Source organism: Peromyscus maniculatus, chromosome 19 (genome assembly GCF_049852395.1).
Source record: "Peromyscus maniculatus bairdii isolate BWxNUB_F1_BW_parent chromosome 19, HU_Pman_BW_mat_3.1, whole genome shotgun sequence".
In the NCBI taxonomy this organism is placed as follows: domain Eukaryota; kingdom Metazoa; phylum Chordata; class Mammalia; order Rodentia; family Cricetidae; genus Peromyscus; species Peromyscus maniculatus.
In genome coordinates this window covers 44,720,059-44,738,666 of record NC_134870.1, presented here as the reverse complement: position 1 = coordinate 44,738,666, position 18,608 = coordinate 44,720,059, and the positions used below count along the sequence as shown (strand labels likewise).

Here is an 18,608-nt window from a genome sequence, read left to right as displayed (position 1 = left end):
CGCTGGCCAGCTGGGTAGCTGGTCCCTGGCGTTCTCCTCTCCTTGTTCTTGTTCCTTCATCCTCCAAGATTTCTATTTGTTCTCTCTGCCTGCCAGCCCTGCGTATCCTTTTTTCTGCCTTGCTATTGTCTGTTCAGCTCTTTATTAGACCATCAGGTGTTTTAGACAGGCAAAGTAATACAGCTTCACAGAGTTAAACAAATACAACATAAAAGAATGCAACACATCTTTGCATCATTAAACAAATGTTCCACAGCTTAAACAAATGTAATACATCTTAGAATAATATTTTACAACAGCCATCTCTCCATCCCCTCATCTTAGTTCATTTGATTAATTTTACAGATTTTTTTAGATGAGACTATTCTGGCATGTAGTGATAACCTAATCTGGGTTTTCAGTTTTGTTGCATAGCCTAAAGGAACATAAGTGTATTTTTAAATAAAAACATAAATTATAAAAACAGTTTTATAGCTATTGTTATAAAAACTATATAGTGTTAAACATCACACCTTTAATAGATAAAAATTATCACATGGCCACCATATGATTCTGCCTATTTTTAATACTACGTTTTGAAATCCTCCTCAAAAGAATACAGTGCTCAACAATGCACAGGAAGTTTAGTTTTATATGAAGACCACATTTCAGGAAAACCTCTCAAGAGTCCTAAAGGGGCTCTAGAGATAATCTAGTCGAGCCTCCCCGTCCTTTTCTTTTGGGGACAAAGTGGAGAAAGACCACCGTGTAGAGGAGAGCAACAGGGCTTTAGAGGTTCTAGCACACTTGTTCTCAGAACGTCTTCTAGGTTTACAGCAAGGAAGCAGCAGGAGCCAGCACACCGAGACCGGCTGCTTCGTGACATCTCCCTCCAGCTGTTTTCCTCTTTACCCTATCATCTGTTTCGTGTTTTACTTCTGATTTTCCAAGAGAAAGTCTTACAGGTTTTAACGCTGAAAGTGTCCACGAAGGCTCCAACCGATTCAGTTTTCTAGGTTTTAAGCTAGATAATCTTCAAAATACATCTAATCTTTCCTTAAATTTTTTTTTTTGAAATTGGAAGGGAAAACGTGGGTTCACGACATTTCCACACCTTAACTTTCAGCCTTGATTTTGCTATTTACGAATTTGCTAATTACACCTTTAAATATTCTCGCCCCACGTGACTTTTTTTTTAAAGAGGTATTTGTAAGGTACAGCTATTCTGGGAGAGATTACGTCAGCGCCAGCAGTTACAGTAACTACCGTATCGACACTGCTTGTTTTCACAGGACAAATATTGGAAGCGATGCGCAAGCACAGTTCACACCCAGGTCATTAGTCTTCTGAGACTTAATACATTCCGTTCAGCCGATGCCAGGTGCCTGAGAACTAGCATTAAAAAAACCAAAACCCCCAAAAAACTATCGTTTTATTTCTCAGATGAAAACAGAGCCTAACGCTTAAAATACGCGACCCTCCCACTCCTTAAAGAGCCTACGACGCAGACCAGGAAGCGTCTAGGGTAGTAGTGCGGCTGCGCAGCCTGCGGTGGGGGGTGTGTGTGTGTGTGTGTTCACATCGCCTGCCTTTCCGCAGGCGACCAGCAGGCGGCGCTGCGGGCCAATGCAGCCGCGTCTCCCTAGGGCTCGGGGAAAGAGCGTCCAAGGGCGGGAGGTGAAGCGGGCTGGTGGACGTTCTATCCCCGGCTGCCCTGGTCTCTATCGCCCTCTGTCCTCCAGCCTCCCCCGGGCTCTGGGCCTGCGGGCCTGGTTGCTAGGCGGAAGCGGGGCGCGGCGGCGTCCGCTGCGGCTGCCCGGGCGTTTGAAAAGCAGCTTAGCCGGCGGCAAAAGGTGCCGGGGGGTGCTGCGGGTTTGTGGGGCGCGTTCGTCGAGCCGGGGTCGGGTTAGGGCCTGGTCGGCGGCCCCGGGGAGCGGGGCCGGGCGCTGGGGAGCCTTCTAGGCCTGCGGGGGTCCGGCCTGCGAGCTTCTCGGGGTCTCTTCCCTGCAGACCCCGCCGCCGCCGCGACCATGGTCTCCAAGTCCGACCAGCTGCTCATCGTCGTATCCATCCTAGAAGGTGAGCGGCCTCCGTCGTTTCTTTCTTTTCTTTTCTTCTTCTTCTTTTGCAACCGCTGTTTCCCGATCCTCAGCCGAGTAATGTGTGACCGCGGCTTTGTTAACCTTACGAACCCTGTCATCTCTGCTTTTGTGGTCCCCGAAGACTTGTTCAGTTGCGTGGAGCGAGGGCTGTTAGGCAATTGATTTAAACATCTCTCCGGGGAACGTGAGTGCTATTAGGGATAAGTGATATTTAGCGTGACTAGCCGTAGCCCCAGAGAACGTAGAAAAAAAACCGATTTCCATCAGAAGCAGCCTGTCGATGGCTTTTATATATGAGCTAAAAGTGCCTGCAGAGCACGTTCTGTGCGGCAATTCCCGCTAATGCCATTTGTAAGAACTTTGCCATTGACTTTGATACACGCTTCGTACCATTTCAGATGTCTTGCCGAGGCTGTTCCCTGTACGTGCCTTGATGGCGTGCGTACCTAGGGGAGTGCGGTCGTTAAGGTGTGTTAAATGATCCTTACATGTGCGTTGAGTGAGTGACATTTGTTTATGGGGACTTCCTGAATGTCAGGTGCTGTGTTGGTAATGCAGGTGGCCCTAGGTCTAGAAGCTGAGAGAGTAAAGTGAGGAGTGTGTCGGAGCTGGCATGGCCTCCCCGGGGGAACGTTTCCCTGAGATGACATTTATTCGGTTCTGAAAGCGAGTGAGGAATGGGTCATGTGACAAAAAGCTGGACAGATAGCTGGTCTGGTCAAGAGCCCTTGAGGTGTGGGGAAAGGCAGCATGCTCTGCTCTCAAACTCGTTCCACAAACGTTTCTTCTAGTCAGCGTAGTTAGCAAAGTGGAGGACCCAGGAGTTGTTTGGTAAATGGGAGCAGGTTATCAGTCATTCGGAGTCATCTTGAGAGCTTATCCACGGTGGTATTGGTTAGACCCCTGTCCCCCCAGGAGAGAGGTCTGGTAGGATTTGAGAAGAGAGAAGAAAAGCAGGGTAGAAATAGGTTCTGAGTTCTGGAATAAGAAATTGAACAGAAGCTATTAAATAGGAGGGACAGTATTAACTGTTGGTCCCTTTACTGCTTAAAATCACAAGATTGAGCAGGGAGTGGTGGCGCATGCCTATAATCCCAGCACTCAGTAGCTGAGGCAGGCGGATCTCTGTGAGGTTGAGGCCAGCCTGGTCTACTTGTGAGTTCCTGTCACAAAACTAACCAACCAACCAACCAACAACAAACAAACAAACAAAACCCAAAAAACCTCTCATAAATAAACCCCTCACAAGCCTGAAATACTTTTCTAATTGGTTGAAAGAGGCTTTTAAATTTAGAACTGGGCCTTCCTTCCCTATGGGAAAAAAAAAATGTAGTGATTTCTTGCCTTCCGTGATATAGGGGTCTGTTTATTTGGAATGGACAAATTAGTGTGCAAGACACCATATGTTGGACTGCACTATAATAAAAACCTGATACAGGGGCTGGAGAGATGGCTCAGAGGTTAAGAGCACTGACTGCTCTTCCAGAGGTCCTGAGTTCAATTCCCAGCAACCACATGGTGGCTCACAACCATCTGTAATGAGATCTGGCGCCCTCTTCTGTATACATAATAAATAAATAAATCTTTAAAAAAAAAAAATAAAAAAATAAAAAAATAAAAACCTGATACAGACCGTAAGTATGGTTTTGGCAGTAGAATAAGAGTAGTGATTGATGTGCCTTCCATCCCAAGCTTCAGACAGACAGACATAGAAGAAAGTCATTTCTGGTGACTGGATAAGCCGGGGTAACAGGAATGAACATGGTGGGTGGAACAAGGCTGAAAGATGACCATGGTAGAGAAAGTTGGATATTTAGGAATATTGTACTGGGCCAAAAATAACTAGAAAGAATCGGCGTTGGAGGACCTTGAAAGCCAAGTTGTTGAGAGTTATTCTAAGAAAAGGGTTAGTGGCTGTAGTCCTAACTAGAAGATGAACTTAACTCACGTTCAGCTTAGGAGTTGTATTCAGGAGAGCGAACCTGGAGTCAGGGATGTCGGTTAGGTTGCTACCACAAACATCCCTAAAACTGGCGTGTGGTCCTCTCCCCAGCTCTGGTGGTGTTTACATTCAAGCCGGGAACCTGGGATTCATAACCCTCCTTGATTCCCTTTCCATCACCATCTTCCAAAGGATCACCAAGAGTTGGTGATTTTATTATAGGTGCTGGATACGCTCAGATGAGTCTCCACTCACCTCACCTGCAGTGATGATCTCAGTCTGTTTTCCAAACATTCGCTTCCCTTCCAGAATCAACTGCTGTCCTGAGCTGCTTTGCAATAATCTTTCTGATCTGTAGATCTTTCAGAGTTCCCATAATGTCTGCACTCTTAGAGCAGCAAACATGGCCCCTTGTGGTAAGACTTCTGCCCACCCTTTAGGTTTCATAGGTCCCCAGAACTCCAGCTATATCGAGCTACTTATAATTTGTTAGCTGCATTTCTAGAAATGCCTCTTATGACAAGGAACTGAATTTCTCCATCAGGCCATATCCTGGTGTGCTCGGTTCCAGGATAAAAAAAACAATACTTCTGTTGTCTGCCTCTTACTGTGAGAAAGACTGGCCAAGGGCATCTGGGAGGTAGGAAAGGCTTATCTCATCTTACTGTTCTGGTCCCAGTTCCCCACTGAGGGAATCAGAGCAGGAACTGAAGCAGAGTCCCTGGAGAAAGATGTTTACTCCCCATGGTTTCTTCAGCCTGCTTTTATACCATCCAGGACCACCTGTCCAGGGGCGGCACAGTCCACGTCACAACTGTCATCAGTCACGAAAATGTCCCATGGATTTAGCTATAGGCCAATCTGACAGGCATTTTCTCAATTGAGGGTCCCTCTTCCCAGATGACTCCAGTTTCTGTCAGGTTGGCAAAAAACTAGCCAGCACAGAGTTTAAAATAAGTGCCTCTGACTGACTGTTTTTTTTGTTGTTGTTGTTTTGGTTTTGGTTTTTCAGACAGGGTTTCTCTGTGTAGCTTTGCGCCTTTCCTGGAACTCACTTTGTAGACCAGACTGGCCTCAAACTCACAGAGATCCGCCTGGCTCTGCCTCCCGAGTGCTGGGATTAAAGGCGTGAGCCACCACCGCCCAGCTGGCTGACCTTTTTTTAAAGGTCAGTTTCAGATTCTTTATTTACGTTTGTTTCTGTGTGAGTGTGTGTGCACATGTGCACACCTGTTCGTGCCTCTAGAGACTAGAAGCCAGCTTTGGGTCACCTCCTCAACTACTCTACCTGTTCTCTATGAAGCTGGGAGCCAGTAAGCCTCAATGACCCTGAGTCTTGGAGCTGATGTTATAGGAGCTGCGATTACAGGATGCTTAGCTTGCGACCCCCAACTCCAGGCCCCATGACTGAGCAGCAAATATATTATCTCTCTGTCCTCCAGCTGACATTCTTAAGACTGCAGTCAGGTCTTTTTCTTTTTCTTTTTTTAAGCCAGAGCTCTTACTTTGTGACTGACTGTTGAGATTCTCAAGATGACCCGGGTGCTACAGCAGTTTCCCCTCTTGGTTTGGGTGGTGGTCTTCCTGGAATCCGTCCTTGGGCAATCTTTGAGGCGCCTCGTTGGTGCAGTCAGCCTGGGCACTCCAGCTTTACTTTCTCTCCCGTGGGCAGCCCGTGTTGGTCACAGGTTGACTCCTGAAGGCCTTTGGATCACAGAGTGGCACAGTGTGTGTCCTGCTGAAGTGCTGTCCAAACAATGCAGTTCCTTTTCAGCAGCTGCTGCTGGGGCCAGAGAGCCCCTGGTTTGGGTTTCGGGGTCTCAGGTCATCCAGGCTCTTTGCCTCCACTTCCCAAGTGGTGGGGTTATCTATGTGTGCCACCATCTCATCAAATCCAGGTCTTTCCTGCCCATTTAACTCCTAACCCAGTAGCTTTAATTGGGGTGAATAGCATGGGGAGGGGATTATTTCTTTAGTAGTGGTAAAAATTCCCCTCCCTATGATCTCCCTCACCAGACTGAAAAACCAAAATAATTGCCTCTGTGCAAGATTGTTAGGAACACTTATTTGCTGTTCACTTTCTTCCAGTTTTGAAATTTTTCTTTCCACTAGACCCTTGGTTTTCTTTTTAGGGCAAGTACCTATTTTATTCTTTTTGAAGCCATTTGCTTTACCATTTGTTTTTCTTTTTTAAATGCACTTACTTGTGAGGCTTTCAGGCCCACCTAGACCTACCGAGCCTGATTCTACATTTGCGTAGGGTCCCTAGGTGACTCACACACATTGCTGTTGGAGAAGCAATAATGGTGAAGTCACAGCTTTCAGGTTCTGAAAGCAGGTGCAGGTGCGTTTGTGAGGCAGTTTATGCAGTGTGCAAACCAGCTACTTGGACATACACCAGTATTTAAAGTGATCCTGTTGGATTTCCGTATGTACGTGTGCTCTTTCTTCAGGTCGCCATTTCCCCAAACGTCCAAAGCATATGCTTGTGGTAGAAGCCAAGTTCGATGGAGAGCAGCTGGCTACTGACCCTGTCGACCACACTGACCAGCCCGAGTTTGCTACCGAGTTAGCCTGGGAAATCGACAGGAAAGTGCTTCATCAGCACAGGTGAGGCCGCTCTCCGTTTGTGTCAGCATCTTTGTCCTTTCCTGACGAACTGAGTGTGGTGACGATCACATCTGTGGAGCGTGTAGTGTGGGGTTTGTGGTTTTGCTTTTGAGACAGGGTCTCTCTTCATTTTGTTTCTGGTTGCTGTGATAAAGCACCCCGATGAGAGCAACTGAGGGAGAAAGGGTAATTTAGCCCGCAGTCCCATGTTACAGATGTCACTGTAGGGTGGTCAGGTGGCAGGAACTCGAAGCAGCTAGTCACGGTACATCAGCAGTTAAGAGCAGACAGCAGTGCATCAGTGCTTGCAGACAGCAGTGCATCAGTGATTGCAGACAGCAGTGCATCAGTGCTTGCAGACAGCAGTGCATCAGTGCTTGCAGACAGCAGTGCATCAGTGATTGCAGACAGCAGTGCATCAGTGATTGCAGACAGCAGTGCATCAGTGATTGCAGACAGCAGTGCATCAGTGCTTGCAGACAGCAGTGCATCAGTGATTGCAGACAGCAGTGCATCAATGCATCAGTGCTTGCAGACAGCAGTGCATCAGTGATTGCAGACAGCAGTGCATCAGTGATTGCAGACAGCAGTGCATCAATGCATCAGTGATTGCAGACAGCAGTGCATCAATGCATCAGTGCTTGCAGACAGCAGTGCATCAGTGCTTGCAGACAGCAGTGCATCAGTGCTTGCAGACAGCAGTACATCAGTGATTGCAGACAGCAGTGCATCAGTGCTTGCAGACAGCAGTGCATCAGTGCTTGCAGACAGCAGTGCATCAGTGATTGCAGACAGCAGTGCATCAGTGCTTGCAGACAGCAGTGCATCAGTGCTTGCAGACAGCAGTGCATCAGTGATTGCAGACAGCAGTGCATCAATGCATCAGTGCTTGCAGACAGCAGTGCATCAGTGATTGCAGACAGCAGTGCATCAGTGCTTGCAGACAGCAGTGCATCAATGCTTGCAGACAGCAGTGCATCAGTGCTTGCAGACAGCAGTGCATCAGTGCTTGCAGACAGCAGTACATCAGTGATTGCAGACAGCAGTGCATCAGTGCTTGCAGACAGCAGTGCATCAGTGCTTGCAGACAGCAGTGCATCAGTGATTGCAGACAGCAGTGCATCAGTGCTTGCAGACAGCAGTGCATCAATGCATCAGTGCTTGCAGACAGCAGTGCATCAGTGCTTGCAGACAGCAGTGCATCAGTGCTTGCAGACAGCAGTACATCAGTGATTGCAGACAGCAGTGCATCAGTGCTTGCAGACAGCAGTGCATCAGTGCTTGCAGACAGCAGTGCATCAGTGCTTGCAGACAGCAGTGCATCAGTGCTTGCAGACAGCAGTGCATCAGTGCTTGCAGACAGCAGTGCATCAGTGATTGCAGACAGCAGTGCATCAGTGATTGCAGACAGCAGTGCATCAGTGCTTGCAGACAGCAGTGCATCAATGCTTGCAGACAGCAGTGCATCAGTGATTGCAGACAGTAATGCATCAGTGATTGCAGACAGCAGTGCATCAGTGATTGCAGACAGTAATGCATCAGTGATTGCAGACAGTAATGCATCAATGATTGCAGACAGCAGTGCATCAGTGATTGCAGACAGCAGTGCATCAGTGATTGCAGACAGTAATGCATCAGTGCTTGCAGACAGCAGTGCATCAGTGATTGCAGACAGCAGTGCATCAGTGATTGCAGACAGTAATGCATCAGTGATTACAGAGAGCAGTGCATCAGTGATTGCAGACAGCAGTGCATCAATGCATCAGTGATTGCAGACAGCAGTGCATCAGTGATTACAGAGAGCAGTGCATCAGTGATTGCAGACAGCAGTGCATCAGTGATTGCAGACAGCAGTGCATCAGTGCTTGCAGACAGCAGTGCATCAGTGATTGCATGCTTGTGCTCAGCCCCCCCGCTCCACCTTTAAACAGTTCAGGATCGATGCCCTGTCTGAGGAATGGTGCTACCCGCAGTGGACGAGTCTTCCCACCTCAAGTGGACCTCAAGTATAACATTGGGTTTTCTTGTATGAATTTTATGACTAGAAATAGTCAAGAACAGCAGTACTTGTATTTATTAAATGACTGAAATGTATTTCTTTTTTTTTAATGAGTTTTTGTTTGTTTTCGTTTGGTTTGGTTTGGTGTGCTCTAGTTTTTCAAGACAGGGTTTCTTTATGCAGCTCTAGCTGTCCTGGAACTAGCTCTGTAGACCAGGCTGGCCTTGACTTAGCACAGTATAAGAAAGACTCACTCATTGCTCACGCACATCCTTGTGCAGGTTACAGCGCACACCTATCAAACTCCAGTGCTTCGCCTTGGATCCTCTGTCTTCTGCCAAGGAAACCATAGGCTACATTGTGTTGGACTTAAGAACCGCTCAGGAAACAAAGCAGGTATTGTCCTTTTGGTTTTGTTCATTATTATGATAGATAGTTGATTAAATAAATACCAGTTGAAAGGGAAAAACGGAATACTGGGCCAGTTGCAGATGGTGGCCTCAGGGTGATACAGAGATGCGAATGCTTTAGTTTTCCAGTTGGATTTGAGAATTCCAGCCTTTCACCTGTTCCTGGGAATTCTTTCTCAAAGAAGCTTCTCAAAGAAAGCACAAACCCGTGTGGGAGTGACTGCCCCTGTGGCGGCGGCGTGCTGAGCCTCTCTTCTGAGGCTGTCCTCCTCGAGTGCCTCGGTTCGGCCAACATTCATCTCTCTCTGTTCTTTCAAGTTCTGAATCCAGAAGTCTTCTGGACGCTTCCTGCTCCCTCCTTCATAGCCATCCAGTCCAGAGGATTTGGTCCCCTTGGGATCTAGTCTGCATTTTCACAGCTGCTGCCCTAATTTAAGCTCCCATCATTTCGTACCTTGGCCATCAGAACTTCCCACTAGGCCTCCTTGCTCCCCGGTTCTCTACTCTTCAGTCACATTACTCAGTGTGTCTGGTAAATCCCAGCTCAGGACACTGCTCTCCCTAACCTTCCTCAGGAAACCGGATACTTTCCAGAACTTTCGAGACTCAGGCAGGAGAATTATAAGTTTGAGGTCAGCTGGACTATATACTAAGACCTCACCTTCTCCAAAATAGTCCTAAACTCTGATGATTAAAAGTTTGGGTCAAGCCAAAGTCAGTGGTTTTTAGAGACCGTTTGAAGTAGCACTACCGGACCAAGTGCTCTCACCGAGGGCACTGAGATGTGCATGGGCTCACACTTAGGACTGCATCCTAACTCCTCCAAACAGCAACAACTGCCACCTATAATCCCAGTTCTGGGAGGCAGAGGCAGGCAGATGTCTGAATTTGAGGACAGCCTGGTCTACAGAGCGAGTTCCAGGACAGCCAGGGCTACACAGAGAAACCCTGTCTTGAAAAACCAAAAAAACCCCAGCAACAACAAAAATTGTACCAAAATAGACATTTTTTGTTGTTGTTCTAATAGAAACATTTACTTATGTCTCACTTGGCATTGCTTCCAGCTCTGCCCTAGGTCTCGGGATTGAACCCAGGGTCTCTCTCACGCTAGACATGCATCCTCCCACTGGGCTGTATGATTAGCTCCTCATTTTGAGCCAATCACACCGTTAACCCTGCTGGCCTCAGACTCCTCCTGTAGCTGCAGGTCTCGCCTCCCAAGTAGCTGAGACCGCAGGTTATGCCGCCAGGCTTATCTTGTTCTCCTTTTTCCTGACTATCTCTTTCAGGCTTGTGTGCGTCTCCTGTTTCTTCTGTTATTATAATAATCATCACAGTACTTTTCAACAATAACTCATTTGAAGACAGGCAAGTGGGTCAAGGCTGGCCTTGGACTCCTCGTCGTCCTCTCTCTGCTTCCCGGAGTCCTGCAGTTATACGAATGCTCCACAATGCCCAGCTGCATTAAAAACATTTTTTTTAACTTTAAACTACTACTTTTTTTCAGTCTCCTTCATCATTTTTGTTTTTCCTTTTCCATTGTTTTTTTGGAATTATTTGTTTGTGTCTGAGTGTGTGCTCACACGTGTACACGTGTGTGAATGGCCCCTGCTGACTACAGTGCCTGCACCTGGGTGCACATTGTGGTGGCCTGAGCCACGTCTTCTGGTTGGTCTGATCACTGGGTAGTTTTAACCTACCGAATCCTCTGAGAAGGTCTTTGTTGTCAGTATCTGCCAAGTAAATGGCTCATGATGCAGACCTCACCTGGCCTTTTCCTTAACATTTTATGCTGTTTCTTAGTAGTGTCTTAGCCACTGATCTGTTGCTGTGAAGAGACACTGTGACAACTCTTATAAAGGAAGGTGTTTAATCTGAGGGCGTGCTGTCGGTTTCAGAGGCTTAGTCCATTGTTGCCGTGGTGAGGAGCATGGCACCAGCATGGCACCAGCATGGCAAGCATGGTGCTGGAGAAGTAATTGAGAGCTACTTCCTGATCCGCAGGCTGAGAGAAAGACTGGGTCTGGTGTGAGCTTTTCAAACCTCAAAGGCCACTCCCAGTGACACGCTTCTGTAGTGGGTAGCCCTTCCAGCTTTGACCTGGAAGTTCCAACCCCCACTGAGGCTTCGGTAAAGGTCACGCCTACAAGGCAGGGCCGAGAGATTGATCAGTTACTAATAGGTAATGTGCTAGAAGCCTCAGTCTAGGGCGGGGGGGGGGGGGTGGGGGGGTGGGGGAGGTGGTGCTCAGGGAGGAGGGGGAACGCCTCACTCACAGTGGTTTCTCTGGTCTGGGGGCTAAACTTGCCTGGGAACTGAGACTGGATTAGCTCCTTTTCAGGAGTGCAACCGTGTAGGTTTTTCCTGGTTTTATGGAGCTCTGCAGGCAGTACCCTGCAGCTTCAAGTGCCCGACAGCTGGGGAGGAAGCTGAGGGTAGGAGCCACCAGGCCTTTGGAATTTGCCCTACGTTGGGTGTCAGATATTGGTGAAATTATTAAGGCCACTCCATGTAGTTAAAAGGGAGGTTTATTTTGTGGGGTAACTTAGGTGTGGCGCAGTCCGGCAGTGTTCTCTGGAGAACTCTGCTCCATCTACCTCCAGCGTCCAGGGTCCAGGAACCAAGAGAGCCGGCGCATCTGGATCTTGGGTCTTCAGCATCCTCCCTTGGACCCGCCTTGGAGGCGTGATGGTTAGTGAAGCCTCAGTGGGGGTTGGAACTTCCAGATCAAAGCTGGAATGGCTACCCACTACACGCTTCCTCCAACAAGGCCACACCTCCTCCGATAGTGTCACCTCCTAATCCTTCTAATCCTCTCACACAGCTTACCTCCCTGGTGACGAAGCATTCAAATAGATGAGCCTATGGGGGCCATTCTTGTTCACCCACAAGTAGTAATATTTTCTTTTTTTTAATTGATATGAACAAGAAGACATCTAATAGCAGCGCTGAGCAGTGGAGTTAAGGGAACAGATGATTAGTTAGGCTTTTGCTACTGAAGGATGTCATGAGATTGGAGACAGAAGGCTGAAGACAGACGTGTGTTGTTTTCTCCCCTGTGAAAGCATTGGAATGGAGGCCAAGAAGACAGTCTGAGTGCTTCGGTGTATTTCTCAGGGGGAAGTTTAGTTGCTGGCTTCCTAATTAGGATTGCTTTCTTTTGAAGACAATGTGGAAAGAAATTTTGTTGTGTTCTGAGACAGGATGTCACTGTGCAGCCTTGGCCGGCCTGGGATTCACTGTGTAGTCCAGGTTGACATGGAACTCAGAGATGGCCTTGCCTCAGTCCCCTGAGTGCTGCGATTAAAGGCTGCACGTCCCTATGCCTGGCCTGTATTTTTTAAGAGGTGAAAGCTACTGAAAAGGCTGTAGGGAAAGAGTGGAAACCGTAACGAACGTTCTGACCCTTGTCCCTGTGAGTTTCACCCTGCTTTCTGTTTTGTTATCTAGGCACCTAAGTGGTACCAGTTGCTGAGTAACAAATACACCAAGTTCAAGTCTGAGATACAGATCAGTATCACTTTGGAAACAGATGCAAAGGCACAGGTGGATAGTTTTAAAGCCAAAGGAGCCCCTCCTCGGGATGGAAAAGGTTTGTCATCCTGTCTCTCGTGGGCTTTGGTTGGTTGGTTTTTGTTTTGTTTTGAGACAGGGTCTCAGTTAGACCAGGCAGGTCTGGACCTCACATGTAGCCGAGGCTGGCCTTATACTCCTCCTGCCTCTGTCTCTCGGTTGTTTGGGTTATGGGTGTGTGTGCACTGGTATGTGTCGTTTTGTGCATCTTCCCTTAAAGACCTTGCACAAGGCCTCTGCACTGGCACTTTAGGAAGGAAGGGTGATGTCTTGGAGCTGTGCACAGGAATAGAAGCTGATTGACCCCGTGCATCAGCAAACATGATCTTGTGAACACATGTAATGTGTGCAGACTTGTTTACAGAGCTCTTGTTTACAAATCTTAGAATCTGGAAAGGCTTTTGTTTCTTAAGTTGATAAATACTCCAACAGAGAATTTTGTATTTTAAAAAATATTACTAAGAAAATTTTCTTTCCAGGATGAGCATAGAAAAGCTCTCAAATGTAGTACGTTTATTATTTGACCGTAGTTTAACAAAGTATATTTTCTAAATTAAATTTTATTTGTCTGTCTATCTATGTATCTATCTATCTGTTTATTTATTTATTTATAATCAGAATCTCACTGTGTAGCCCTGGCTGGATGGAACTTGCTGTGTAGACCAGGCTGGCCTCAAACCCACTGAGATCACCTGTCTTTGCCTCTGCCCTTGCCTCCTGAGGGCTGAGATTAGAGACATGCACCAGCACACCGGGCACACTTACAGAGCACTTTTAACATCTTAGTGAAATTGCAGAGTGCAGAATGTTCCCTCTACCCTCTGTGTGTACTGACAGGGTAACTCGTCCACTACAGCTCAGCACCCCAGTGTGGGTGCAACTGATGAAACGTTGTTGATGTGTTCTCACCAGAAGTCCAGTTTGATTAGATTCTCTTTGTGTGTGTGTGTGTGTGTGTGTGTTTGCATATTCTGTGTGTGCCTGGTGCTAGTGGAGGTTAGAAGGTGTTGGATCCCCTGGAACTGGAGTTAGAGACAGTCATGAGCTGCCATGTGGGTGCTGGGAACTGAACCCTGTCCTCTTCAGGAGCAGCCAGTGCTCTTCACTGCTGAGCCATCTCTCTGGTCCGGACTTCACTTTTGGCGCTGTCTATTCTTTAGGTTTTATTACTGCATGCTAGCTAAGTCAGTGGATTTGAGTCGGGGGATGCCACATACATACCCCATGTCCACTGCACTTGGAAGAGATCCACTGTTATTGGTATCCTTTGTGCTCTGCCTGGTCAACACTCCCTGCCTTCGGGTCCCTGGTTGTAGTTGAGGTATGTCCAGAGAACTCATGTGATGGACACTTCATCTCCAAAGTCCCGATGGAATTTGGAGTTGGGACCTCTGTGTAGTTTTGGTGCCTGTCCTGGAACTCACTCTGTAGACCAGGCTGGCCTCGAACTCACAGAGATCCACCTGGCTCTGCCTCCCGAGTGTTGGGATTAAAGGCATGCACCACCACTGCCCGGCTCAACCAGTGTTGGGGTTATAGCATCAGCCACAGTGCCCAGCTGGAGGAGCCTGTGATAGATACTATTTTTAACTCCTGAGCTCTGTTGACCTTACCTCACAGTGGCTACCTGGTTAAAGTGCGTAATGTGTCCAGTACCGTGCTCAGTGCTCTGCTTTCCGAGTTTCATCTGGTCTTCAACAACCACATAGAAGCTCTGTGGAAGGGAAACGCAGACCGAGAAACATACAGTTTTCTGATATAGCTATGTGACCCTGGGATTGGGGCTTCAGCCTTTGGTTACTTGTCCATGCTCTTCACTGTAGACTGTTCTCAGCCAGTGCAACAGTAAACACTCCTTTGGGGTGGACCCCCAGAGGAGAGGGCCTGCTTGCTGATGGCCTGCATCCTTGGATTTTCATAAGCCCTGAGACATCCCCACCTGGAGTTTATGCTAGAGAGCCACAAAGAGTGCCCACTTCCTGCATTCCCCAGCCCTGCTGTCTAGTTTTCATCGTGTACGTCCTGTTCTTTTCCTTCCTTAACCAGTTTGAAAACTCTCAGCCCTGTCTGGTCTTTTCACACTGACGCTCATTTGACTGTGTGGTCTCTTCTCACAAGTTGTTGATGCTTTTCCCGTACTCTTAGAAAACAAAACCATAAAAATCGTTGGAGAAGACTCAGCGTGCTGAGGCCTGGCCTGTGTCTCCAGCCACAGCTCTCCCTGTAGTCCTCACTCATGTCTGTCACCCTCTCTCAGTTCTCTGTCCCCGTATTTACTAGTGGGCACTGAACACGGGTCTCAGACATGCTAGGCAGGTGTCCCGGTGAGCTGGGTTGCCAGCCCTCATTTTGTGGTCTTGGTTTTGAGACAGTGTCTAGGTTGTCCAGGCTGGCTTTAAACTAGCCCTGGCTCAGGCAGGAGGACCTTCTGCTCCCTCCATATCTGGGATTATAAGACTGCTTCACGAGGCTTCCTGGCCTTCATTTCTCTGGCTCTGTTAACTGGCCCTTGCTCCTGGCTCTGTTACGTACTGCCCTCTGTCTGGAACATGCCTTACAGTCCCCTGGTCTCTGTTTTTCTACCTCTCTCTCAGCCAAGTCTAGCATATTCCAGAGCATATTCTTCACTCCAGAGTACATAGGTTCATAAAGAAATGTGTGTTACATTCCTTTTCTGTGTGGCCCTTTATGTGATTTAAAAATACTTTACTCCAGAATATTGTTTTTATGTATGGAAAAATAAAGTTAAAGCTCCCTAGAAGAAATTAAAAGAAGCCTTTTGAGATACTGTGTCCATGAAAATGGCTAATTTCTTAATTAAATAAATGTAACAAGCTTTTAAATGTTTATGATGGGCCAGGCATTGTGAGATGAACCTGTAATCCTAGCACACAAGAGGTTGAGACAGAATGATTGTGAATTCAAGGCCACCATGATAAGTTCCAGGCCAGATTGGGTAACACAGTAAATTTTCAACCTAACTGGGCTATATAACAAGATCCTATCTAAAAATAATAAAACCATTTATGGGAAATTACAGTCTAATGCGATTTTGGTTTTCGTCTGTGAAGTTCCTGCTAGCCTGTCTGGAGTTGACCCGAAGGACATTGTTGCGGTGTTGAATGAGGAGGGAGGCTACCATCAGATTGGTCCGGCAGAGCATTGTACTGACCCCTTTATTCTGTCAGTCACCATAGCATTTGCCACCCAGTTGGAACAGGTAAGGTATTTCCTCGGATAAATGACTTTATCCAGAGTTCAAAATCATGTGAGCAATTGTAAAATCTGAGTAATTGTATTCAGGTGCACATACCCACACAGACTCACACTTCCCATACACGTGTAAAAATAAGTACAAAACCTTTTAAAATGTTTTCATGCTAGTAAACATTTTTTACTGTAATTTCAATATCTTGGCAACAAGAGAATAAGTTAATTTCAGGATTACAGAGATGGATTAATTTCAGGATTACAGTAAACAGTGTTTGTGTTTATGCATGTGGTATTGTAAGGATGAATGAAAGCGACTACGTTTGCTTTTTTGAACAGTAACTTTTTGAAGAAGTTAGCAATGTCAAGAACATTTGGGGCGAGGACTATGTTTGACTTTGTTTATATGTTTACAGACATTAGCCTATTGTTGAGGGTGCTAGCAGAAGATAGAATGTTCTGTGTCAGTCAGAGGACTGTTACACTCAGCATAGTGAACAACATGAAAACTGGTCTATTTTCTTCAGCTTCTCCTACCCTATCCTTAGTTACTTTTCTATTCTGTATAAAACCGTGAGCAAGGCACCTTACAGAAGAGAAGGTTTATTTGGGATAAATAAATATTTGAGTTCCAGAGGGGTAAGAGGCCATCGTGGCAGGGAGCCATGAGAGCGGGTAGCAGGTGTGGCGATAGGAAGCAGATTGGTGATTTTTCTGTACCTGGGACAGGAAAAAGGTGGTTGTGACTGCTCCCTGGTTACATCTAGTCAAACAAGCATCCCTTTGCAGAGGCCAGACAGCGCTAAGCAGGGGTTCCACAAGAGTCCACGGGGCAGAGAGGGTGGGTGGCTCCTTCAGTGCTGGATTGCTAATCTTACTTCCTTTCTAAAGTCTTGAAAGCTTTGAATAAACCTCAGTGTCTCTAAGTTCTAGGATGCTAAAGAAATTCTAAAAAATTCTCTGCCCGTAGTAGGAATCACTTGCGAATTAAATGTGCCATGAAATATATAAAAGCCGCCATAATACATTTTTATCATCCTTTTCTATCATGAAAGAAAGTAAATACTTTACCTAACTAAACTCCTTTGAGGTGGTCATTGTTAAGAGTAGTCCCTGTTGTCCATTCTTACTGTCGGCCAGCTCTCTGGTAGACACTGTCATGGCATGTTAGCTTTTCCGCATTACTAGTCATTTTCTCAAGGCTTCAGAGCTAGACTGAGAAGTGGGTGGTGGAGACTGCCTCCAGAATTGGTGTTCTTTGCAGTTATATATCTCAGTTCATGTGACTAAAATCTTCTCAATTAAACATAAGTTATAAGGCATACATGTAGGCAGAACACTATATACATAAAAAATCCTAAACATAAATTATATTAAAATGTAGGCTGAAATAATCAGTGTACATTTATAGGATGTTCTGTGTCCATTGCTGTGCTGTTATTGTGATTGTCACTTTTAGATTTTTTTTTAAGTATGAACTATATTATAACCTTGAAAATTTTTTTATTAGGTTTATTTATTTTATACAAAAGGGTGTTTTTCCTGCATACATGTCTGTGTACCATTTGTGTGCTTGCTAGCCACAGAGGCCAGACTAGGGCTTCAGATTCCCTGGAACTGGAGTTATGGGTAATGGTGAGCCGTCATGTGGGTGCTGGGAATTGAACCCAGGTCCTCTGAAAAGCAACAAGTGCTCTAAACTACTGAGCCATCTCTCCAGCCCTGTATTATAACTTTTTTAGCTTAATACATTTTACTTAAATTTCATTTCATGGCAGTGTGTAATTATCCTCTATGATCCATATCTGACTGTATTTAAGGCATTTCCTGTTGAGACTTGAAATGTTCATAGCTTAATGCTTAGCAGTGTTTTAGTGAACTTCAGAATCTGTTAGAAAATGTTTCATAGCTTGCTCAGTGTGTTGGCTCATGCCTGTGATCCCAGCACTTGAGAGGCTGAGGCAGAAAGAATCCACTTGAGGACAGCCTTGGCTACAGCAAAGTGGAGACCAGCCTGGGCTACAAGAGAACCTTGAAGGGACTCTAGCCAGCCAAAGCATGGCAAACATGACCCCAGCAGGCCTTGCTCTTCCCCCCATTCCCTCTGCCTTGCTAAAAACCATTAGATTACATTTCTGAAGCTAGTCTCCAAGGTCCGTTTCCTTATTTGGCCGCTTCCTCCTCCTGAGGCTGATAACCAAGGTCCAGCTATCAAAGTATTGAAGTCCAGCAATCAAAAGTCCCCTCAGCTCACCTAATTAACATGCCCAGTTAAAATTAAACACCTCATCCTCACACAGGGTTTCCCCCTTTACTTTTATAAACCGCCATTTGCCCTGTGCTATGTCTGTCTCCTCTCTATGCAGAGGCAGCCCCTTGTCCATCCCTCTGGGACAAATACCCCTGCCCCCTCCCTTGTCCCCTTCCCCTTCTCCCTCATCCTCTATCTCCTGTCTTTGTCTCTTATTCCCTGCCCTTTGACTCTCTGGGGCAAATAAATCTCCTTTGTGCTGAGAACTTGGTTTTGAATGTCCAGAGCTGATACTGATCCCTTCAACCTTGATTCAGAAAACTAAAATAAAACACAAAAAGGATGATGTTTTCACTTATAAACAAAAATACCATCTTTTAGGCATAGGTTCTCACAAAGCTAGCAGCTGAGAAGTGACATTTCTAGTATATTATTTAGCCACTAATGCTGTGGTCTTAAAGCTGGTTTTTGTTTGTTAGCTTGTTTTGTTTTTAGATAAAAGGTATGAACTAAGATGCTAACCTATTAAGTA

General features: G+C 46.3%; 1 protein-coding gene across 3 annotated transcripts in view; it reads left to right on the top strand.

Moving 5' to 3' along the window:
- The first annotated feature begins 1,528 nt into the window (after positions 1–1,528).
- Cep120 (centrosomal protein 120) overlaps positions 1,529–18,608 on the top strand; it is a 68,712-nt gene continuing 51,632 nt past the window's right edge. The window contains exons 1-6 of one of the 3 annotated variants that reach the window (XM_006987489.4): positions 1,529–1,832; positions 1,990–2,058; positions 6,477–6,633; positions 8,914–9,028; positions 12,493–12,634; positions 15,687–15,835. In XM_006987489.4, the coding sequence (XP_006987551.1) occupies positions 2,010–2,058; positions 6,477–6,633; positions 8,914–9,028; positions 12,493–12,634; positions 15,687–15,835 (612 nt within the window). In that variant the 5' untranslated portion in view covers positions 1,529–1,832; positions 1,990–2,009. Of the gene's footprint in view, positions 1,833–1,896; positions 2,059–6,476; positions 6,634–8,913; positions 9,029–12,492; positions 12,635–15,686; positions 15,836–18,608 lie in introns of those variants that run through there. The other 2 variants (XM_042264414.2, XM_076555252.1) reach the window with 2 other exon arrangements.